Source organism: Oreochromis niloticus, linkage group LG13 (assembly GCF_001858045.2).
Source record: "Oreochromis niloticus isolate F11D_XX linkage group LG13, O_niloticus_UMD_NMBU, whole genome shotgun sequence".
NCBI classification, from domain to species: domain Eukaryota; kingdom Metazoa; phylum Chordata; class Actinopteri; order Cichliformes; family Cichlidae; genus Oreochromis; species Oreochromis niloticus.
This window is the reverse complement of record NC_031978.2, coordinates 25,837,168-25,862,236: the sequence shown is the minus strand read 5'-3', so window position 1 is coordinate 25,862,236 and position 25,069 is coordinate 25,837,168. Positions and strand designations below refer to the sequence as shown.

Sequence of the window (25,069 nt, the reverse complement as noted above, 5' to 3'; positions counted from 1 at the left end):
GTGCCTGTTATCGGACCTGGAGTTAGCAACATCCCCCAAAAACCCGAAGAGTAGAGTCCTGGCCCCTAGCCCTGCCAGTGTAGCAGAAATGATGACGGATGATGATGGCAGCAGCAGCCGTTCTCCTCTGCGTGAGTAGCTTCATGTTGTTCGTGTGTAATTAACGTTGAGTACGCTAACCACATTATTACATTAATGCATGTAAGGTGAACTAGCAAACACCGTCGTAGTTACATGCGGCTGTCTTCTTGTTTGATGGCAGATACTCCCTTCACCCTGGCCAAAAAGGCTAAAATGACCAAAGAAAAAGTGGAAAACAGTTAAACATGTTTTTGGACAAAGTTTGTGTTTTTTTCCATTGTTTAAGCACTGCTTCCAGCCAAGAGTGATACCATATATGCCCTATAGCTGCAGAAAAGGCTAACATTGTTATCTTTTTACAAAAAAACAGCTGAACATGAGAGGTTTTTGGACCAATTTTGTGTTCTCCATTCTTTAAGCACCGGTTTGAGCACCGTTTAAGCACCGGCACCGTTTCAAAAGTACCGGTTTGGCACCAGTATTGGATAAAACCTAAATGATATTATCGTTAGGTTTTATCCAATACTAGTGCGTTTACTGACGCACTAGTTTTAAGCGTGTCAGTAAACAAAAGGCTTTCATTAATGTTTGCGTATTTACTGTAAAAATGTAGCAAAAGCTTAAATGTCAAAAAAACAGTGAATGAAACAAATTTAACTTGGAAAAGTGGAAATGGAAAAGTACTGCGCTGAGAAAATGATGAGTCAAGCAATTTGTGTTTAGCACTAGCCAATGCTAGCTAAACAAGGCAGCAACATTTATCTTAAAGCAATGGATTGTTTAATCCATCCATTCGCTTCCGCTTATCCTTTTCAGGGTCGCGGGGGGCGCTGGAGCCTATCCCAGCTGTCATAGGGCGAGAGGCAGGGTACCCCCTGGACAGGTCGCCAGTCTGTCGCAGGGCTAACACACAGGGACAGACAACCATTCACACTCACATTCACTCGCACATTTACACCTAGTGGCAATTTGGATTATCCAATTAACCTATCCCCGCAAGCTGCATGTCTTTGGACGGTGGGAGGAAGCCGGAGTAACCGGAGAGAACCCACGCAAACACGGGGAGAACATGCAAACTCCACACAGAAAGACCCCGGCACAGATTGAGCAAGGTGCTGGGAACATTTTTGGTGGCCTTGTTGACAGTTGCTGGAGATTTGTTAACTGCACATCAATGATGTGAATCACCCCAAAGGTGCTCTATTGGACTGAGATCTGGTGACTATTGAGACCATTTGTCTACAGTAAACTCAATGTAATGTTCAAGGAACCAGTTCAAGATAATCTGAGCTTTGCGACATGGCACATTATCCTGCTAGAGCAGCCATCAGAAGATGAGTCAATCTTAGTTGTAAAGTGATGAGCATGGTCAGCAACAATCCTCATGTAAGGGGCACAAAGTGTGCCAAGAAACACCAGCAGCCTGAACTGTTGATACAAAATGTAGGGATTCATGCTTTCATGGTATTTACGACAAGATCTTATTCACTAAGTGTCCAAGTCTGACAACGTTAGATCAACTTTGAAGTTAGATTTCACCAACAGCAGCAAACACAGCAGCTCTTATCGACAGAAAAGGTCAAGATATCCTCAACATTTCACCTCAGTATCACTATCACTGGACAGAAGCTTCACTCACTCATTGGACCCATTCAAAAAGTGTTAAAGCCTCCTCCAGAGTAAATAAACATAGACACTTCTCTGACAGCTGAGGAAAACCGTGGACTAACAGCCAACGCTCACAACAAATGAACAGTAGTTAACTCAGGGGTAAAAACGTAAAACTGATTTTTTTTTTTATTGATACATATTCTTTTTTTTAAATTCCTGATTTACTGCTAAGTGTTTATATTGTTTTAATATGCTAAATTATAGTGTGTGCAAAAATGTCTTTTTACACAAACATTTGCGCCCACCAGCTGGCTATGGCTGTAACGGGATGCAGTATAATGTTGTTGATTACTCTTGGCTGACTAAACTGTGAAAAGTATAATTTTAAAAAAGACAATTTAAAGAAATAAAACATATTTGTTCTGCAGCGGCCACCACAGTTTGGATCATGCGCTTGAATTGGAAGGGGTAAGAAAACAGAATTCAGTTGACTGCAATCTACTGCCATCTAGTGGTGAGATTCTACACACTGTAACTTAAACAAGGAATTTTTGATAAGAATGCTGCAATACTGTATATTTATTTTTTCAGTTTCTCTGTAAAACTTATAGATTTTTCTAAAATACTCAGACCAGCCTGTCAGACACCAGTAAATCACCTTTCTTCCCTATGCTCAGTTTCAACTTAAAGCTACACAAACGCGCTCCTATGTATTTTTAGATGTAATGATACAATAGTCAATGTGTTGATTGGCTAATTAAAGACTTACATTAATGAGCAGTTGAACAGGTGTCTAACATTTTTCGAGCAAAACTGGCTTCCACACTGAACTTCACGCTGTGCCTGCATGAAAACCACTAATATGAAGTGACCAGAAGGGGGCACTGCAGCACCCAACAGCAGGTAGCTACAACTAATAACTTGATTCATTTGGGTGCTTTATGTTTTGTTTGTTTGCTTACTGTTTCTGTAGAGTCTAATATATTAAGATTTTTATACATTTATTCATTATTTAACTTATTTTTAGAATTGTTTTTATGAGAATAAAATCTCTAGTGTTTCGATCTGTCACCCTGCCGCAGCCATCATCCATAATCATTACAACAAAAACAAGAAGATTGATGAAACAACCTTGAAACTCGACCAGAGAGCGTGGTGATACTGCAGCTTTTCAGCCAAGGGATAATTTACTCTTTAAACATTTTTTAATTTGTATTCACAATGCAACAGCTCAGCAGATTTTCCTTTGGGGGCAAGCGTATTAAACTGACAATTTTTTCAATTGTTGGTTATTCATTTGGTGCATCGTGAAAAACAACTGAGACAATATCCATATATAATATAGTCAAACGTTATGTAATTCCAAACATCGAAGCACAAATTTAAAGGAGCATTTACTCCCATATGAGATAAAGAAAAGCAAAAGGTCTTCATATTTGATGAAATTTCAGCTTATTTTTTTGCCTCTAGGGGTAGTTGCCCTGTTAGCAATCAAGCCTTTACCACTCAACAATAGATGCACTATCTAATTTAAAGGCTCTGACTTGCACAGTATTTAAAGTAGGCTTCTGTTTGTTTGTTTTTTACCACTCAGTCTTGCTCTCAGGGCCTCATGGGGGATCCTCCTGGAGTTCCAGGCCTTGTCCTCGCTCGGGTCTACACATACCACTGAGAGGTTTGGGGTTGTTTGAGGCCTCTCTCTGAAACCGGGAGGGACCCACAGAGCAGAGGGCACATGATCAAAATCTATGAATTTCTTTCGATCTTTGAGGCCCAGGACTACCTCAGCCCCAGCACTCAGCTGACCACAGCAGGGGTCCAACAGGGGGACATCATCTCGCAAAGGAGCCAGGGTGACACGCTCAGCAGGGGGCTGAAGTCTAAGAGAGCCTGCGTGTCCAGTTTTCGGTCTATCTCTCCCACCATCTCGGCGCAAACTGGAGTTCAGCCATCTGATGACGTGAAGCTCTGAGGAAAAAGGCTCGAAGGGATCCAAAACTGCAGTCATTACCGCCTGGGAGGAAATTCCTTGAAGGCTTCTGTGAGTTTGTGCAGTGAGCGCTCGTTGCCCAGAGACTGGGTTCGTTTCCTGCTCGGATCAAATTACTGACATGTAGACCTGTGTGCTGAGCGTGGAGGTGCAGCTCCACATACCTGAGCACGATATTCTGTATTTGTAATAATATAATAGAGCAAAGGTCTAATAAACATCCCCTGGTATCCATTCTGGATGCCACACCACGCTGATTCACTTCAGGGGAGCATTCATAACTAATAATGTTCCCTCTGAGCTGCTATATTTTGGCAAGCTACGCCTACTAATTTATCACTCTGACCACGTAAAAACATTTAGTCAGTCATGCCCTGGAAAAATACTCCACACAAATGTTGTTTTAGTGGCAAATGATAAAGGGAAGACTTGGCCCAGCCTCAGGGTTAGTGAACTGTGTGTCTCCTCCTCGGAGAACGCCACATTACTTCTCGTGATTGGTAAGGAGCCGTTTTAACCCCCTCCTTTTTAAAAGTTGCCCGCTTTTCCCCCAAGAAACCACAAGATGGAGCAGTAGAGCCTAGACGTAAGATGAAGCAGAGCAACACAGTCCCTTTTGAATTCAATGACAGTCCACAAATATCACAGCAAAAAATAAAAGTCTCAGCTGTACTGTCATGATGATGCATTATGAATTCAGAACTACCAAGGTGACCACAAGTCCAACACCGACTTTGACCGAAGTCCCTGAAGACATATTAAAATTATTTATTAAATTAAATTATTTATTTATTTTTGCTCATGAAGGCTAAACAAGTTGTTTTCCAAGCCTGAAGTGCTTTTAGCCGACAGAGAGACTTCAAATGTAGGCTCTGTTTTGTTTTTGTTTTTATTTATTTTATTTTTTTTTTTTAAAGCCGACAGTAAACTAAATGAAAATTATGTAAATCACACAGCAAAAGCAAAAAAGTGTTTTTACAAAGGCTGTAATCTGGTGAATGTGCAGGCTTTGAAAGAGCTGTCTCATATTCACTGAAGCCAAAAAGCACAGGAATACTATGTGCCTCGCTGCCTATTAATTAGCCTCCTCGAGTTGTCTGAAATTTAATGTACAAATGTAAATAAATGCCCCACAAATTTACAGGCACGATGCGGCGTGCGTGCTTTATAATGAATACTGAAGGCACCCTGGCTAGGTGGCATTTTTTTCTTGGGAGAGAACTGATGCTAATGTGTCAGTGGTGGTGGTGATGGTGATGCTTGCTGATAGATGATTTTTACTCGGGCTGTCATTAGGAAATGTAAACACCCAAGAGCTGTTGAAAAGGATGTGTTAAAAATAGCCTAATTAGAGTTATTCTGATAACCGACTGGTGAATATGCCCAACTCCCACACAGTGCTCCTCCACAAAAGGAGAGCAGGAATGACACTTGTGAAATCTTCTGTGGCTTTCTTTTTGAAATTACTTTTTTTTTTTTTTTTTTTTAAATCACACCATTTGTCACAACAGTCTTGTGGCTTGAAGTGTGTGGATTTTCAAGTATTTTGTAGGAATTCGGTTATATGTGGGTCTAGAGGTCCACATGACTTACTGGAGTTGGATTCCACTAATCCTTCCCTTATGAGAGGTTATAACTGCATCACACTGTATTCCTTCCAATGCTTTTGTCTCCCAATTATTTCAGAGGGTTTTTTTTGTTGCTGCAGGATTTTAAATACCAGACTAGGCTTGAGATGACTGTATTATTTTTTTTCTTTTTTGCAGGGAATCAGATATTTCTGGAGCAAGCAGTCATTACCATCGGAGCAGCCCTTGTTACTGAATCCTGTGTTATTAGTCAGCTTGTCTGCCATTCTCTAGACTCCTCCACAGTCTCAGAAATAATTTAAATCTCACATCTCGCCTGTGGTGCCAGGTCCAATGCTATAGTGCGGCAGCCACTAATTTGCACAGTCTGCATTCATCTGAGAAATAACTGTTGCTCTGGATTAAGAGCCGCTGTTGTCCCCGATGCTGCTGTCGCTGCAGAGGGTCATCAAAGCAAACTCCCAAATGTAGCGCCGGCTTTCTGAAGACAATATAGGCCGATGCTGCTCCGGGGCAGCAGAGCCAGTATTTTTGTTAATTAGAGGGTTGAGGGTGAGTCGGTATGACACCTCAGGATCGTACAGGCAGGGCTAGGAGGTGAGGCGGCCACCTGGCACGTGGGGAGCGTATCATCACGGGGCGGAGAGGACGCTTTAGAATGGGGACAGACAGCATCGTTTATCATTGTAAGAAGGAGCTGCAAGAAAATTAAACAGATAAACGGGAAGAGATGAAAGACAGATATTAATGTCTGCAAGTGTTCGTATCACTCCCGCATAAAGCTTTGATATATTAGGCAGCAATACCTGTGGGGCCACAGCTCATAAAAGTAATTCCTCTATCCAGCCATCTCTGTATGCATGATATGCAATAGAGTTCATACAACAGAGCCCCATCGACGTTTGTTGCATAAAGCATCCGCGGCTGGGATTTCGTCCGTATGTCTTGTAAACTGCTGAAAATGCATGACCATATTTATAGCACAAGGGCCCTAAGTCATAACTCGTGGGTCAAATTCATCACACTGTAAAGGCACTGAATTGATTACTGCCCGTTGACCATGAATGCATTAGATTAGAGGGCAAATTGGCTGCAGTGTAGTCTGTGTCATGCTGTGTGTGGCACCCTCAACCATTTGGAAAAATCCAAACAGAGTGCATAGATGTAGCTCCCACGAGCAGCAGGGGTAGCCATGTCCTCAGAGAGTGGCCGAAGGCTTTATTGTAGCGCTGCTTCCCTGCCCTCGGTTGCTGCAGCTCTCCGCTTGTCACACTGAGTTAGCTCAATGAAGTAATGAATATGCCGCTGTACATTTTTCATGAGGGAGGTGGGAGTGAAAAATCTGCTCCTTATAATGCTTTTAATATGGAAGTTTTCACACACCCTCTTTCCCCCGCAAAGCCCTCTCCGAGCTATCATGGAGACGCATGAGCATGATGGTTTAATGTTAACATTCCCCAGGGGAGAGTCAGCATAACGCAATGTCACTTTCAGTGATGAATATGGTGACTGCAGCAGACATACAAGCAGCTGTATATCATGACTAAGTTGGGATAACGGTGGCGTCTGCCCTCCTTTGAGAGAACGCTTTAGCTGCACAGGGGGAAAAAAACTGGTGGCCAATTCTGTCACTTGAATGGGTGACTCAGGCACATCATTACAGTAATGAATTAGTTTATCAGGAAGCGCAACCATAAGCTTCCAAAAATGGAGGGCTATTAAGTATTCAAAGATAAACGCAAACGAACACAAGGAATAATCAACAAGTAAATAATTAGGCAAATGATTCCGGCTTGGCATGTTTGCAATTATTTTAAATGAACTATTTAAAATCATTTAACGTACAAGAAAACAAATACCCACGCAGTAGATCTAAATAGTCAAACATTATGCTAACAAAGATGGTGGTACTGATACATCACTGATACTGATACAAACTAAATAAATTATATTAGGACTACAGATCTTTCCTTTTTCCACATTTCTGTCTGGAGAGGCGTTAAACACGAGGATGCAAATGCAGACACCAAAGCAGACAGAAATAACAAAGTCAAACCTTTAATTTGGCCGATACATGAAGTCCAAATGAACAAAGTCCAAATAGCAAATGCAAAAGGGAACAAAAGCTGAGATCCAAAATACACAAGGGGAGCAGAGAGCCATAAGGGGAAAACACAAGAGCAAACAGGGAAGGACAACTGATGTCTTGGCAAAGGACAAAGGAAAGGCAGCACTGTATATATGCTGAGGGCTGACTGAGGGACAAACAGGGCATGTGCTACTGTTACAATGTGGATGTTTAGATTACAATGTGGCTTCAAATAGTGGTTTAGAAAAAGCTCAGAGTTCAGATAGTTTGTTTCTAAGTGATGATTCACCCATCTGCCTTTTTCAGGGGCAACGAATCAAATGGCTTACACGAAGGGGGAGGAGTTAAAATGGCATCTTTCAGACAGTGGATGGACTTGGGAGCTGCGCAAAGGTCCACTTTGCAGTAACTAAGGATTATATTGAATTATGTAAATCATGCACATCTGTGACAGATTTTAATCAACTGAAATTGTTTTTAAACTGCATATTCACATGTTTGTGTTTAGGAATAAACATGGGATGCTTCAGTACATCTATACAGTATTGTGCAAAAGTCTTGAGCCACCCCTCATTTCTTTATATTTTGTTAGGAAAATGGGAATCGTGAAAACATACATAGAAATTAAGTATAGAAGGCAAACACATAGTTTTAATTTAATTAGCTTGAAAGTCAATATTTGGGATGACCACCTTTATTCCTCAACGCAGCCTGAACTCTCTTAGGCAAGCTTTCTTGTCATGTCTTTTAATAGTCTTAAGGATTAGCTATCCAAGCTCCTTGAAGGAAATACAAAACTCTTTTTTGGCTTCCTTTTCTTCTGTTCTCTATCAAAATGAGCTCACACAGCTTCAATAATGTTGAATATCGAGCTCTGGGGACTGATCGTGTTCCACTGTATATTTTTTATGTCCAGGTATGCACATTGGTGGGGTCATTACTCAGGAAAGGTAATGTCTCAAACATTAGTTTTTCTTAAAAGTAATGTGTAATGCATTACCTTTTTAAAAAACTCAGCGCAGCATGTTACTCGCGGGGAAAAGCAATTAGTTACACAACTCGTTACATTACTTTCTCGTTACTCTATGAAATGACCTGAAAGGGACTGTCACAAATAGTCAACAATATAAATCTGAGGCTACAGTGCACACTAACACACATCTCTATACACGTGGTAATTCTTTTAGTTTTTAGGTATGGGGACAAAGCAAAGATAAAAACCAGTCCAAAAACACTTCAAAGCAATCGCTACAGTCTTTCTACTTTAGAAACATGAACAGGAAGAAATGGAGGCTGCAAGTCTGAGTGCTCATCACTGCTTTTGCTACTTGTTGATGAGCAGGGTCTGGCTGTTGGGCTGGGGTCAGTGTGCACTCAGCTTTAAAATCACTTTGGGCTGTTGGCTGATTTCGTGTTAGCAAACTGTCTATGCAGATGTAAGAGCTTGAAAAGAGCTGATGTTGTGTTAGCAGTATAATGCACTTGTCCCTGTCCTGGATGCAGTTTCTGCTTTACCATCACGCTTCTGTCCTTTTGTGAAATAAAAATAAATTGATGTCCATATCTTCACTCCTTAAATGGCTGCATGAGCCACCATTTTTCTCCTCCCGAGCATGAGTTGAAATCAGCTGATTGTTGGAAATGCTAACAGGAATAACAACATATTTGTAACTGTAATGTAATTACTGAATTTAGTACAGTAACATATTACATTACTGTGTTATTACAGTAATGCATTACTTTAACACTGGGAATGAATGCCTGGTGTTTGGGATCATTGTCATTCTGAAAAATTAAGACTATGGTTTGCTGTAATAATATAATTTATAACCAATTCCTTACTTTGTTTATTATGTGTAGACACTGGTTCATCACTTAAGTGAGTTGCCTTTTATGCTTGAAGGATTCGTAGGTCAGGGTTAAGTGGCTTAACAAACAAACAAATAAAATTTCCCCAAGACTTGCACCGTACTGTAGGTCTGCAGACCTACCAGATACACAAGGTTAACTGCTCAAGACACAATTTCTAAGACTAAAATCAAAATATAGTTAAAAAGGAAAAATAAAGACGTGAAATAACTAGCTAAAAGCTCCCCAAACAAAGAAAAACAGGAATATGATAATAAAGGTATTGTAACAATATCCACTTTATGCACTTTTACTTAACATCGACTTCAGAATGAAATGAACAGATAACAGGTTACATTGAGGAAAAGGTACTTTAGCTCATCTGTTAAGGATGCTGGGCTGTTTCGTATCATTTCTGCTTTTAGAGATATTTTTTTTCTCAGCCTCGAGGTGTCTGAAGACACCACTCCGCATCTCTGCTTTTGATCTCTGCGTAATAACACACGTGTGATTTTCAATTACAAATAAGACACTGCATTAGGCAAAGATACACCGAAGGTAATGGACTTCCTCTGTTGCTCGGTAAGATGGACTTGTCCCTCAAGACCTCTGTTTCCATTATTAAACCACCTGCACAGTGCCCGCCTCTACTGTTTCCATCCCTTCTGACCAAGGTGAAATTACCTGCTTTTGAACCTTAAACATTATAAAAAGAAAGAAAAAGAGCCGCAGAGTTGTCACCCACAGTCTCAGCCTTCACTGCCCGGCAGGACGTTTTGTGTTCTTTAGGGCGGCAGCAAACAAAATATGCATTGTTGCGGTCTGACATCCCTATAGTTTTCATAATCAAAATATCCCAAGGGAGTGAACGGCAGCATGTGAGCTGGTGGCTAATACATTCACCGGCCACTCTCCCAGTATGAATCAAGACCTGGATGATGAATTACCATAGCAGGGCTTGAGAAAAAAAATGAGAACACCCCAGGATGAATGTTGTGTTGCAAATACAAACACTTAGTATTCCGCAGGGCTGAGACAAAAGCGGCTTCTTTTATGATAACCTAACAATTCACTGTGCCATCTCCAGTCTAACAGCAGCTTATGCAGATGTGCACGGCTCAGGAGTGCTCTGCTGTACTGAGGATCACCCCCCACCACATGCACACACGCACACACACCACCCCCTTGAAATTGTTCAGCAAGCAGGTCACATTGGCGTGGGCTGCCTGTTGTGGATAAAATGCTGAAACACTGTGCTCCGAGACACTCTAAAGCCTTATCACTCACCTACCTGGCCTATAACAGTCTGTGATGGATAGGCCCAGATTGAACCTGCAGTCTCCTGTCCAACCCATGTCATTTAGAGAAAATAGATTTGCTTGCTCCTAGGCTTAGATTACTTCTTAACTCAAACAAAACCGAGCTATGGGTTGCTTCCCATACACTACGCGACTTAGAAAAATCTCACAAGAAAAAAATAAAACAGCTCTTAAAAAGCGTTTAAGTGCAGTGTTTGTCAGCGGCTGAGTTGTGTGGCACAGCGGTATGAATGGGAAGCGAGTCAACGCTGCAACGGTGACCTCATTTGGAGGCAAGACAAGGCAGTGAGTTGAAATTGAAAATGTGAATATCCAGCTAATGGCAGAGGGGAGCTGGAGATATAATACCAGATCTATAAAGGACAATTTGAGGCCCTCCACTCTTGAGACTCGGGCGCTCAATCATGAAGTGATTCACTCAGATTGATCAAGGAGCGTTGTAATCACATGGGAATGTTACATGTGGCTCCAAAGACGGCTCGCATAAGTGTCAAGAGATTCAAAGCTGGATTTAATGGATCTGAGGTGATGTGCTTAGAAATCCTTTCAGAAGGTGCAAATAGAATCCTCAGAGCATTTTACTGGCATTTAGCAGCTGTCCGGTGAAATTAATGTGCAGAACAGAGGAATAAATTCACCGTCAGAGAAACAGAAGGCTGGAATTTACTCAGTATTCTCACAGCAGAAATTCAAAGGGCCGTGGCCCTCTGAAAGAAGAATCAGAAATCTACTAATGAACCGCACTGTTGATAACAGTCCCGCATTAAGCAGAAAGCCTAAATGCACTTACAGATAACAAGCTTTCTTTTATTTAAAGCGATTCCAGTTAATAGCTCGCTGCTCCCTCTGAAATTGAAATAAATGCCGCAAATGTGATATTAAATATTCATAACCTTCAGCTGTCATCTAGCTTTTCCCCGTTTCAAGACAAACGTGCAACAAAAAACATGATCCAGCGTAATTACTCACTTCTAATAAGTGTGAAGGTAGATGAGTGGGGCGTTAAGGGAAAGCAAAGCCAACTGAGATATCATGAGCTGCTTTTCTCACTTATATCAAAGTTCCCAACACTTGAGTTTCATGAATGCAGCCAGGTAACTTCCTTTTTCTTTCCTATTTTTCTTCCTCCTCTTTCTCACAGAACATTTTCACATCTGTCTAATCATTGTCTCCCAAAGCTTTTAATGCCTTTGATAAGACTGCAGACAGATAGGCCCATTGACTTAGGCTTATGTGAGTCTAAGAGAAATCATGACAGTAAACTGGTGCTTTTAAAACTTTAGATGGAATATGGTGCTGAAAAGGTTTTATCTAAAGCTTCAATCAAACTGCACTTTTATACTGAGCTTTGAAGAAGAGCCAGCCTGTGAAAAAAACATTCATATTGTTTTGACATATTAATGAAACTACCTGTGTTTATGTCGTGTTTAGCTCTGCTATGTGACGTAATGATTCTACACAAAACAGCAGGAGGAGCCTTATTGTCAGTTTTAAAGGCTCCAAAGGGTTTTCACCCTGAGTTTAGGTGGTTTTAAGCAAATAGTAGGCTGAGATATACATTTAGAGGAGTGTGTCAAAAATTAAGAGTCGTACCTATAGATCATACACAATAGTCGTGGGCAAAAAAATGGACAGCTATAATCTTCATTATTAAAGACATTTAATGCACATCTTAAACAGCAAACTGGGTCTGTGACCATATTTAACTCCTTCTTGTCTAATATGTCATTTATGTTTTTATATCTATATAAGGCTTACATAACCCACCTTGGCGATGTAGATGTAAATTGGCAGTTTTGCCATGTTTACACTTCATATGTTTGGTATACTGATGTTTGGTAACATGTGTTGCCCCTGTTAAATAATTTTTTTTAATGGCTCAACATACTGTACAGCAGGGGTCTCAAACTCCAGTCCTCGAGGGCCGGTGTCCTGTAACCTTTCCATGTGTCCCTTCTGCAACACACCTGAATACAATTAGTAGGTCATTAGCAAGACTCTATAGAACTTGACTGCATGCTGAGGTGGCAATTCAGCCATTTGGTTCATGTTACAGCAGCTCATGAGTGAATGAATATGGTGCAAAAAATGTACTTTCAGTAGATCATTTTCCAAACACTTACATTTACTTAAATTTACTTGAGTGGGGTTAGTGTTGCCACTTCAGCATGCAGTCAAGTTCTATATTCTTGCTAACGACCTACGATTTTTTTTATTCTGGTGTGTTGTAACATGGAAAAGTTGCAGGATACCGGCCTTCGAGGACTGGAGTTTGAGACCCCTGCTGTATAGCAAGTGTCATAAACCCTTAAATGCACAAGTGTTTGACAAATGTAGATCCACTTCAAAAGCTGAAATTAATAACATTATTTGCTCATGGACCTTTAAAAAACAGCATAATAAACAATAAACAATCCGATGCCACTTAATGGCCACACTTTAGTGCTTTGCCTCTTATGTACCAGGGATTGATTTTGCATAACATAAATAAATAATGTTCTTAATATGATGACACTTGAAGACAAAGCAAATGTTTTTAAAAAATCAGTGCAATAAAATAAAAATGTTGTCCTAAAGGGCTCTTTAATAAATACAATGAAATATTTTTTTCAGAGAGTAGCAACATCCTTTTTCATTTTTACTTTCTCTGAGCCCAGGCCGGCACCTTATGTGTCTTCTAAAGTTCTTTGAAGTTGAGTGCACTGTTACACTGGACTCAGGTCTAAAAATAGTCTTTTAAAGATTCACTGCTGTCTTTCTGCAAGTTTGATGTGATGCAGCCATACACATGTCACATATCTTATTACACCTTTTTTAAATCTATATAATCTTCCTGAGTGTTAGTAACTTGTGAATATCAATGTATCACCTCATATTAATCAGCCTGCCCCTATTCTGTACCATAAGGTTAATGTTAGGACTACACAGACTCTCTATATGCAAAATAAATCTTTTAAAATGATTCTGAGGCAGAAAAATACATAAGACAGTTTGACAGCAGAGACAAGTTAAACAAGACTAATACCCCATACTTACTAATGAGTGGATTGGATCCCATTTGAATACATATGCTGATCATTTTTAAACCTCTCTTGTAATAATTACAGTGATGATAACCCTATTCTGGGAGGACTTGCAGCTCCTCCTGTGTTTGATTCTCATCCATCGTGATATTTTAGGTTCTTTGGTTTTGTTTTTTTAAAGCTTTCTTAAAGATTTAAAGGGGTTTTTTTGCATCACAGGAAGTAGAATATGTGTTTTTCTACTGGGTCTGGGACCACTCACAGTCAGCTGCCATCTTCAAAGTGACTTTGTCGCGCTAAGACGGCGATAAAATGGCAATAAGACAGAGTAAGTTGTTGGAATGGGGTCAAATCAGCAATTACATGCAATCTGTTTGTGATGATATGGTGATTAACTGTGACAAACTGGCAAAAAATTGCAAATCTGTTGCTGTTTGTTGCAAATCTGTTGCTAAGTGCATGCACAAAAATTCACGTTGAGTACTTGGATTCAGTCCAGCCAAAAAACAGGTTTGAATTTCAGAAATTTGTCCACAAATAGCAACACAGTTGCTGTGGGAAAGTAATTTAACGTCAAAATTGCTTAGGTGCTCTGCAACTTTGCTTTTACATAGGAATATAACTAAAACACAACTGCTTGACCACCAGCTGTAGCTTAGCATATAGAGCAGGTCATCTACTAATCGAAAGGTTGAGTCCCTGGCTGCTTCAGCCTGCATGTCAAACAGTCCTTGGGCAAGATGCTGAACCGCCAGTTGTTCTCCGATGCACATTAGATAGAAAGCACTTAGGCACAGAAAAAAGTACTTGTGGGAATACGTGTGAATGTGTGATGAATGAGGCGAGTTGTATAAAGCACTTTGAGTACTCAGGTAGAGTAGAACAGCGCTATATAAGAACCAGTCCATTTACCATTTTACCCATCCAGCCAACCTGATGGCGATCTATCTGCATTTATAAATTAGCAGTTTGTCTGAGAGTGTGACTGCAGTCAGTCTCAATCAGACCAGATTGTTTGGAGACAGGTTGCCTCCCACCATGCAACCTGTGCAATCACCTCGCAACCAAACATGGTGGCCCAGATATAAAGTGTTTTGCACATTCAACCTCTGGGCAATCAGTTGGTCACTGCAACTACTTGGAGTTGGTCTCTCTCACCCAAAAAAAAAAAAAAATCAATGCAGTCACCTGGCAACCATCAACGGCAAGCAGTGCTATTTTTAATCTAGTGCGACTGAGCCACTGATGTAAGGTACTGTGCAGGTAGGACCAGCCCTGGCTTTGGTTTGATCTAATAAATGTAGAGTGTGTGTTTACTGCAGATCTGCCATCGTCAGAGCGTTAAAGTGTGTTATTGTATGGCCATGGTAGAGCTCTGGGAGCTAACTCCTGATGCTCAACAACCATAATACTAGCATGCTGACGTTTGTAGTCTTTAACGTATTAGCATATCAGGTGTGCTAAAACTGCACAACTGAGGCTGATAAGATTTGGCAAAACAAATGGGCAAACGTCTATCAGATAAATAATAAAATAATGTAAGTGAAAAATATGACCCGTTGGTAGCACTAGTCACCAATGGGACATATTTCAGTGAGGGCATTCCTCCTGGCCACCTGGACAGACAGCTAACATGGAAAAAATTAACAGAGATGGCTTTAACTGATAAAATAGAATAAAGGAATTAGAGGTGTGTGTTATGCTGCAGGATTTTACTCATTAGCCTACAGTAGAAGCAGAAGTGTCGAGCACACTGCAGCTCAGCGATTGTGTCATTTGCCATTAAGTTTACAACATATTTCATAATCTCTTCTGAAGAGCCAATAACTCTGGAAGACATTTGATTTTATGCCACATTGCTGCGCTCGAAGTCACGTCTTCACGCCGATGAAGATTTCAACTTTCTTTCGCTGACCGAGAGTTTTGGTTGGTTTCTCAAAATACGCGATGCTTTCATTTCAAATGACAGAGCTGGCCGATTGCTATAAATGAATAATGAATTTCATCACCTACTGTAATATGAACACATTTCATCTCAGCGCAGCAGCGTGCATTGTCCAGAACAGGGGAGAAGCCTAATTACATAGCTACAGCATTGGGGAGACCGGGCTTAATCTCTTATGGGTTTCTCCAACAGATGTATCCAATTAATGGCCCGTCTTTGAAGAAATGTAGATGGCTACTTCTCTGGGAATTTTATTTCAAAGTAAAACACCCAGCCTCATTTCTGATGAGCAGACTTTATGCCCAGTCCTAATTCTTTTGTCCAATACACAGATCTGATCTTAAGTAACTGCTGAAATATGAAGTGATTTAAAGAGAATCGTGAATGTTAATGACCTGGACAGAGACGCTCAAGGGAACTGATAGAGGCCCTGTGCTGGAGCCATTACTTTACAGGCTGAGTCACAGCAGGTAAGCTGCTTGGGAAATTACACATAAGGGAGAATTATCTTGTAAAATGAAAGACTATACAGATAAAAATGGAAGCAATCCCTCTAAATGGAAGAAAAGAGAGAGTGTGTGTGTGTTGTGGGGGGGATTAGTGTATAGGAAAGAAAAATCCCACAATCATTTACCACTTGTATGCACAAGAGCAAGTCCAGCTTTCCTTGAATGAATGAGCCTGATTTGAGAGGACACTTACAGTCATAGGAATAGAGGAGTTAAGGACAGCCAGAAAACCTTAATAGATCTGTGCCACTGCTCCCCCGCTGCTCCGAGAGAAGCCTGTCACGTAGCATGTACATGCATTTAGGCTTATTTACCTCGATCCCTTCGGCTGTCTGACAGGCACGTCTCACCGCTGGAGATGCAACATCGTTGTCTGGCAACCTCTTGATCAAAGTTTTGCAGCGGGGCCAGCACGCTGCACAGAGGGTGACACAGCTTTGCTGCTAATGTAAAAGATGACAGGCGAAAGCGTGAACACAACATATGCACGCGTTTATCCCAGCCTGCCTTTCAGTGTTCATAACCTGGACCTAAATTATTCATCTTCATTTTGATCTGCCGCTCGATTGGCCCTTACGGCTCTGCATTCGTTATGATTAATCTTCAAACTAAAATAACGAAGGCAAAAAAAAAGAATATATGCAGCAAGTCAGATGACCTTTCGGTTTCCAAATTTTGGAAGCAAATTGGAATCAATGAGATCGAATTGTCCAGTCTGGGCTTTATTAATGGAGTTGGAAATCCAGGGGCAACTCCGGAGCGTCTACACTTCCAAGGGCTCATGTTTATATTGGGATGCTTATACCTACCGGAAATGAAAGCCCTGCATTACTGAGGAACTTAATATCCTCTTTGACAACTTATTAAATATTTACCTGTAGCTTTCACACAGATATCATCCAGGAACTTCAAAACCGAAAAACGTTCCCATCTAAAAAGGGAAGATTTGTCACTTTCAAAGGCTCCTCTGATACTCTGATCATTTATTCCAAACAACAAACCACCAACAATCATTTGTTGATTCAAGTGAAACTGCGAGCTTTTTGTTTTTTCCACGTAGTAAGTCTGTAAATGCAAATCACCATCAACATAAAAACTCACAGCTATAAAAAAACAGGTACCGTCGGAACATTTACAGAGCACAGAATGGCATTTATTTGAAACATGAACACACTGTACCGAGAGAAATACAAAAAAAGCACTTTCAAATCAAAGCACATTTGAACATCCAGAAAAAAAGGATAAAAGAAATCAGGAAACAGTCGAGTCCTCGTGAATTTACTCATCTTTCTTCGTTGTTGTTCGCCTGTAACTCTGCACTGCACTGTCCTACACGGCAAGTCTGCACCCTAGCACTGCAAAATGAATCGCGCACAGTCTAGTCTGCACTTTGGTGGTAGAGGGACGGGTGTCGAGATTTGTCGGATGACACCGCGGGTTAAGAGACGTTGAGGCTTGCACCTCCAAAGACAGCTGTGTGTGTTCTATACATTCTGTTGTTTTATTGACCTCTGGTCCAATACATTGCTTAATAAAATACAGATACTATAAAAAATAGTCTTCCACTGTTTCAGCATTAATGACTCCTATATTTCGTATATATATTCATAAATAATTTAATACATAGATAAATAGATATTCTGTGTGTGGATTATAAACTTTCATAAAAGCATCGTTTCAGTAATACAGGAGTGACTACAGTATTAATGCTGAAATGCTTGAGGGGTGCTGTCCGACCCTGATGCCCGGTAGACTGGGTGAAAGGCTGAGAGTGTGCATGCGGCTCGGCACTGGTGTTGCGTGCCAATGTCCCTCTCTCGTCGCCGTGCCAGTCTCTAGCTCCGCTGGCACTCGTTCTTACTGCAGGTGGCTTGACGCTCAATCTGCCACGTGCCTTCCTCGTATGTGCAGTAGCAGATTGTGCACTCATCGATCTTCACCTCTCGGCCAGCCGGTATCACCGCCGTGTCCGCGTAGCAGTTTGGCCCTGTAGGTGGTAGAGACATAAAAGAAAGAAATAAAGAGGAAAACAGGGCACGACAGACAACAGGGCTTTTTCAAATCTTTCACAGTGGAATTTCAAATTTAGCTTATCCATTTTTAATATGTTTCTTTTTGTGTTGTTGGCACAGTGTCACATTATCGAGGTCAGACTCACACTGAGAGCCCTGAAAAATGCGTGATTTGCTTTGTTCCTTTGAATCGCAGTGCTGTGGGAACTGTGCTGTGGTCAAAATAAACGAACACAAACTTGATGATAATCAAGGGGATTGATTTATTGTTAAAATTCTGCAAATTCCCTTCATGTACGTGCAGGAGTCATTTTAAGGTTGCACTTGTCGGTTCTTTTTTGCCTTTTGAGCAGCCAAGGACTCTGCTCGGTGTGAGGGAAAAACGCAGTTCAAAGACTGAACACGACTGAAAGTCATGTTCTTTTGTGCTGCTCGATGGATCTCAATCAGTTATAAATTCCTCAAATTCCCAGACAGCTGTGTCAGCCGGGGCATAGCTGATTTATGAAATAGGATGGTAAACTGGTGCTTGTCCTCCAGTTAATTTCCATTCATGAATCTGGTGAGTGACAATAAACATCAATGTTAAGATACTTTGATTGTTTTCACTGATGTCTGGGAACATTTACTTTATGTAAAAACCTTCATCCAAAAATATATAAAGGCAGCTGGTTAGTTACAAAAAACCGATACCACACAGTAAGTTTTTTCCACTGCTTGGCCTGTTGTCACCAGCAGCTTACAGTGATTTACACTCACTGGCCACTTCATTAGGGACCCCTTGCTAGTACCAGGTTAGACCCCCCTCATTTAACCAGGACCTGGAATTTCCCCGATATTTTGGTCAATGCTGACATGACATCATCACATAGTTGCTGTAGATCCATGATGTGAACCTCGTTTTCTACCACATCCCCAAGGTGCTCTCCCCGTGGAGGCCATTTGAGGACAGTGAACTCATTTGTGATGCTCAAGAAACCAGTTTGAGATTATTTGTGACATGATGTGTTATCTGGCCGGAAGGAGGTATGAGAAGGTGGACAGGGGGATAGTAAAGAGATGGATATGTTCAGTAACAATATTCAGGTAGGATGATGTGTTTACATGATGCTCAGTTGGTACTAAGACGCTCAAAGTGAGCCAAGAAAATATCCCCCACACCATTACCATCACCACCAGGCTGGACCTTTGCTGCTGTAGCCCATCAGCCACAAACTTTGATGTGCTGTCTGTTCAGAGATGTTCCTCTGCAGTTATTTGACTCACTGTTGTCTTCCTATCAACTTGAAGCATCTGACCATTCTTCTCTGGCACCAAAAAGTCGATTTCAACCAGAGAACTGCAGCTCGCTGTGTATTGTCTCTTTCTCGGGGCATTCTCTGAAAACACTAGAGATGGCTGAGATGGGAAAATCCCAGCAGATCAGCACTTTGTGAAATACTCACATCAGGCTGCCTGGCACCAACAACCATGTCTTTGCCACATTCAAAGTCACTTAAATCACCTTTCTTCCCCATTCTGATGCTCGCTTTGAACTTCAGCAGGATGTCTTGGCCATGTCTATAAGCCTTAATACATTGAGTTGTTCATTGGCGGATTAATTATTTGCATTAAAGAACTGAAAGGAGAGTATATTTTAGAGTATATTTTAGCTAATGCCAGGATTAAGGGTTGTTGGTAAGGGAGATTATGAAAACATAATGTTCATGGCTAAAGATTCGAGAGGACACAGCCTAATGGCAGACAGTCAGTGCTCTGATGCAGTCCAGACCTATGCATCAGTTAACTAGTGAGCTACAACCAACCAATTATCCCATACAATGACTGCATCAACCACCAACAGCACCGGAGTTTGTTCTCTGCATTCTGACTCTGCCAAATGTGCATGCTTAACAATTGCACTGATTTAACCCCGGCTATTTCCAGTACACAGAACACAGAGTTCCACTCAGGACAGAGCAGCAGCTCTATTTCCACTGTGGTTTCTTTAGCTGGTGCTATTCTACAATACATCAGATATACTGTCACTCTTGCTGATGCAATCTGAATGCATTTTATACATTTAACATTCATATTTTGTAATTGTTTTCTAATGTTTTTAATGCGGTGTGCAATTCAAGCTGAAGTAGGTCGCTATTATGGAGGGGAAAAATTTTGATAACATGTACAAATAATTATTTGGATGGGAATAAATAGAAATTAGTCATAAAGGAGCACTGGCAGAACTGCCTGGCCATATATTTCAGCTTTTCACAAAGGCTGGTGACGGAAAACCTTCTGTGCAAAAGTACATTGTGCAACGAAGGCCAACAGGACACATGCCAGTTTGAAAGTGGGGCAGGACCTTCAGTTATTGTTAAACTGCTAATTTTAGATGTCATATCTGTTGCATTGACCAAATGGAGTTCAGTGCAGTTGGTTGTCTCGTGTGGTTTTTTTTTTTTTTTTGCTTTAAGACAGTTTCATGACATCCAGGAGAAGCTGAATGCAGTCAGTCAAAGAAGAGAATGAGCTGAATGTGCTGCTCGTCAGTTCATTTCTCTCAGTGGAAAATGGGCTCTCTCATCTGGGCTTTTCATTGACTGTTTCCCAAAATAGTGTTCTGTTATGGGAATATAAGAGGCTCGGAAAAAAATAATGGCTACACAAGCATCAAGAACACCCTTGCTAACACCCTTTCTAGAGTCATTTCTGATGGCAAGGAAATGAAAGGCTTTTCACATTTACCTTTATGATTTCAGGTTTGCGCTTCTCTTAAAGGTGGAATTTATGCAGCTTCCACTCTGCCATCTATCAGCAACCGGCTTTGAATCCACTTAAAATACCCATTCCTGGGAAATCATTACAATGTTCTTCAGACCACTGATTGACCACTTATGGTTTAACCAGAACAGCCCTTTGATTCAGCCCCAGCTCCCATCAGGATAAAGATTACACTGAATTCTCAACGACCTGAATCAAACGATTATCTCATCCACTGTCATATTCTGAAATTAAGGCATTCAACTCAATCCTGTCTTTTTTTTTTTCCTTTTTAAATTCACACTCTGTACTTTTTTTTTTTGTATGGTTTGCACATGAGAGGTATTCAATTACATTTCTTTCCACGCTCCTTAGATTGGCTAAACCACAAGCACTGTAAAGCATATGTCTGGCTGAAGGCAGCTGCTCTCCTCGTGCAACTTCAAGGCTGGACTGTGAATTGTGCATAAAAACAAATTAAGCACTGTTACACAGTGGTTTAATATGGTTTTTGAAGTGCACCCCAAGGGACTGCATCTTTTTTTTCTTCTTTTTTTAACTATTTTGCAGGAAATTGGCTCTCGCTAATGGAAATTTTGATGTTAGGTAGTGGTTGTTAAGAACTGAACAACTAGCCGAGAGAGTCGACAGAGAAAATAAAAGCTGTAGTCCAACTCATTTTGGTGCTTCTTCCCATCTGGCAACACTGGAGTGTACAAAGAAATCTACTTGCCATGCTTACAATACAAAAACATAAGCGTCCTCCTCCTATCGGACAGAATTACTTTCTTTTGGTCCTAAAGTGTAATGGGAATGTTTTTGTCTAGTGAATGTGCCCGCGTCCTCGACCAGTGGCTGCAGAAAAAGTGCTCATAAATCATCCATTATCTCTCCAGCCGCACGGCAAAATATAAACACTGCAGGAATTGCTTCCACAACAACAGGTATAGCATAACAATGGCTATTTCCCTTACACTAACAAGGTCTTGAGCCACTCTGTTGTATAATTAAGATGCTGATAAATGGGGAGTCTTTCAGCTGCAGCCACCGCGTTTGATTGGACGCAGCGCCCAGAAGGAGCGAGCCTGCGCATCAATCAATGTGAACAGTTTGCCGAGGCCTGTCAAAATGTCAACCCCAACACGTTTATAAGTCTGTACATGAACGCGCGCGCGCGCACGCTATCTGAATAACAACTCATCCTGTGGCCCGGGCTGCTGTCGCTACTGATTCATCATCATTAGTAGCATTTAAAGCACAGAGTCTCCAGTAAGGGGATGCATATGTCAAGGGTGTGCTAGGAGAGAGGGGGAAAAATGCGAAAAATAATCTCCCACTTCGCGGCATTAATGAAAAGCACTTCCTTCGTGGAGCCGGGATTAAAGCCCGTCATTGACAGTTGCATGACACTCATTTGTGTTAATTAATGCATGGATTTAGCCCCGCTGTGCTTACTCATTCCTGTCACCCTATTATTCTGCCATTCGTATCACACCCACCTTTTTGTCATCGCTTCATTAATATAATATAATATATCCCCATCTCTCCGTCACTCACTGTGGCAAAAAAAAGGGTTTTATGGGCACATCAGGCTTCACAAGAGCTTTTGAAAAACACCCGAAGAGGCAGAGACAAATGGACTGTGCATGTGCATGAACAGTTGGACCCAAACTGTCAGTACAGCGTGTTAGAAGTTGGCATGGGAAGCATGTGAAAGAGATAGCCATTAGCACCTGTGGCTTTTGGCTCTGTAGCGGCGCCAGATAATGGACGGAGAAACGAGGACACATCCTGATGATCGCACCCCTTAATTCTGACATGTTAAAAACCTGCAGAGCCGCATTATAAGGTAATGGAAAGAGAAGAATAGCCGAAATCACTCATCTTAATGCATTTCTTGGGTACATTTGCATTATAAATGCAGAATAAAAACGAGGCTGCTTTGTAAGGGCAGAAAGAGGGAGAACTTTGCAGGGATTTAACAACAATATGAATAATTTCTTTCAGAGATGCTCGGTGAGACTGCTTTTCTAAGTAACCGCTTCGCTTAGAGAGCCGCTGACTCTTTGGTTTTGTGGGAGTGCCACCTTGTGTGAAGGTTGGTTCGCGTATGCGCACAGATGATCTTTGCAGCCAAGCTACGCAGCTGCACTCGAGCAGCTCGACTGTCGTGACCAATGTCCTTTAAAGAAAGGAGCCTCGGGAGCCATCACAGCAGTGTCCAGGTGACAGTCTTTGCTGCAAGACCTTCATTTGCATAATCCTTAAAAAAAACAGTGTGTTTAAAGGTCTGGCATCAGGCCTAGAACATGTTTTTGTATCGTTTTGTTCCTCTATGGTTTTTTTCCTGTACTGAGAATGTATTTTCGAGTCACATTAAAATTGACTTTTATTCAGGAGAAAATGCAGAAAATAACACTTAACAAGCAGACGAAAGCCGAAAAGCATTCAGTGACCCAGTAGTACTATAATGCGACTAACTATTATCGTCATTATTGCGACCTTTCGCTATTGTAATCATAACTCCAAGTCCAGTAATGGGAAAGAAAATGGCCTTTAGATAATAAAAATGTTGTGGTCCAGCAAAAAAACTTAAACAAAAAGGGGGAAAAAGGAAAAAACTAACTCTTTTGTGAATTGATTAGCTTATTAGATTAGATGCAAAATGCCCTGCATGTAATTCCACGTTTGCCTAAAAAATTAAACCAGTGCGTGCATTAATCTTGATTTCCTCATGACATTATTTATAACAACAAATACTACACATAAAGTTTGTTGCTGGATGTCATTATGTTTGTCGTGTAATAAGGAAAGCTCTGAATTTCTCTGCACACAGCATCTGTGTGGATACAAGGCTCTAATAAATGCCACGCTCTGTAGGGTAAAACGTAGAGGTCACTGCTACCTTCCAAGTAGCCTTTCCAAGACTAAAAACATAAGCGTTAGTGTGTATGTTAGACTGGCATCAGTAGCAGTCTTGTGTCCTTTCCAAATGTGAGGAGTATGCCATTAGCTTTATTATCATGTGAGGTTACAGGTTACGTTAGAAAATTATCTGGAACAGCCACAGCGTGGGAGCCAATGTGTGAAATTAGAATAATGTTCTCATGCTCGTCATTCGGTTTGGGAAAGTTCACACTCCAGCAAGTGCGGCTAGATTGGTGTTAGATACTCCAACTCATCAGGTATTCCCCTTTTTTAAATTCTTTTCTCATGTAACAGAAAAAGGAAACATCGAACGATAAGTTTCTCATTACGGTTTAATTTACTTTTCCCTTTTTTCAAAAGAAAAAAAAAATCTGGGGATGAACAGTTTCACCCTCACTTATTTTTTACCCTCATATGATGTGTGTGCATATTTCATACACTTAAAGTAGCCTGCTTTTACTTTCTTCCGTGAGAAATCCATCGCTGTACATGCTGAAATGCTACTGGAATTTCAATGATAAATTAGTCGCAGTTATTACTGTAAGCTACATTATGGCGTGAGAAGTGTTTGATAAGTGTACCAACATTAGCCTAAGGGGCTTAGCAAACAGTCAGTAATGAAGCAGCATTATTTTTGCATTCATTGACTGAAACTAGCTCTGTTAGCTGCACTATCTGTGGCATCAGAGTGAAACGGGGGATGCTTTAAATGGACAAACCAGACCATTTTATATCCATACAAACAATTTCCCTTTTGACTCATGTGTTTTTTGATGCCTGTTTTTTAAAAGGCCCGTCTATGAATCATGCCTTTCTTAATTTAAATGAGCCCGTATCCCTCTTGGCAACCAGGCTACCGTGTCTCGTGCTGCTCTATTTGAAGTGATTTTGGCTCCGGTTCATACTGTTTATCACACCCCCCCTTCCAGATTAGTGTTGACCCTAATGTCTGAGTCTTGAAGAGCACCACTTGTTTCCTCGTGCGTTGCCAAGGCAATACCCTGCAAGAGCAAAGGACAAGAGGGAGGGGAGCCACGGCTGAGGTGCAGACGAGAGAGACTTCTCCTGCATCGATTTTTTTTTTTCCCTAAGCGTTCTTCAAAAGCAGATGCAGTGAGAGAAAACTTGGCTCAGAATCTGCAAGAACGGAAAGTGCCACATCTATACCAATGTGTCCAAGTAAAGGAAAGCAACACGTCAAAACATATTGGCAGGAGGAAAAAAACTACAAAAGGGAGAAAAAGACAAACTCCAGCTTAGAATATAGAAAACATGTTTTCCCCCTTCAGCTCGCATTGACTAGATGTTCTTTGCATGAATCGATGCTGTTTAATTAAACTTTATGGCATAGAGCGAATGATGGTCACAAACTTTTGAGGGCTA

The 25,069-nt window shown here is 41.0% G+C and overlaps 1 protein-coding gene and 1 long non-coding RNA gene across 4 annotated transcripts in view; one reads left to right on the top strand and one right to left on the bottom strand.

Moving 5' to 3' along the window:
- The first annotated feature begins 83 nt into the window (after positions 1-83).
- LOC102076913 (uncharacterized) lies at positions 84-8,975 on the top strand. 3 transcript variants are annotated; one of them, XR_003213389.1, is made up of 4 exons: positions 84-131; positions 2,121-2,160; positions 2,474-2,595; positions 3,287-8,975. It is a non-coding gene; the product is annotated as an uncharacterized LOC102076913 (long non-coding RNA). The 3 variants fall into 3 exon arrangements; XR_269724.4 differs by having other exon boundaries at positions 95-131; positions 2,121-2,595; positions 3,287-3,733; positions 5,449-8,975; XR_003213388.1 differs by having other exon boundaries at positions 95-131; positions 2,121-2,595.
- An 8,156-nt stretch (positions 8,976-17,131) lies between these two features.
- The window catches only part of vwc2 (von Willebrand factor C domain containing 2), a 25,862-nt gene continuing 17,924 nt past the window's right edge, over positions 17,132-25,069 (bottom strand). The window contains exon 4 of the mRNA XM_003441235.5: positions 17,132-17,991. Coding sequence (XP_003441283.1) covers positions 17,840-17,991 — 152 coding nt within the window. The 3' untranslated portion in view covers positions 17,132-17,839. The remainder of the gene's footprint in view (positions 17,992-25,069) is intronic.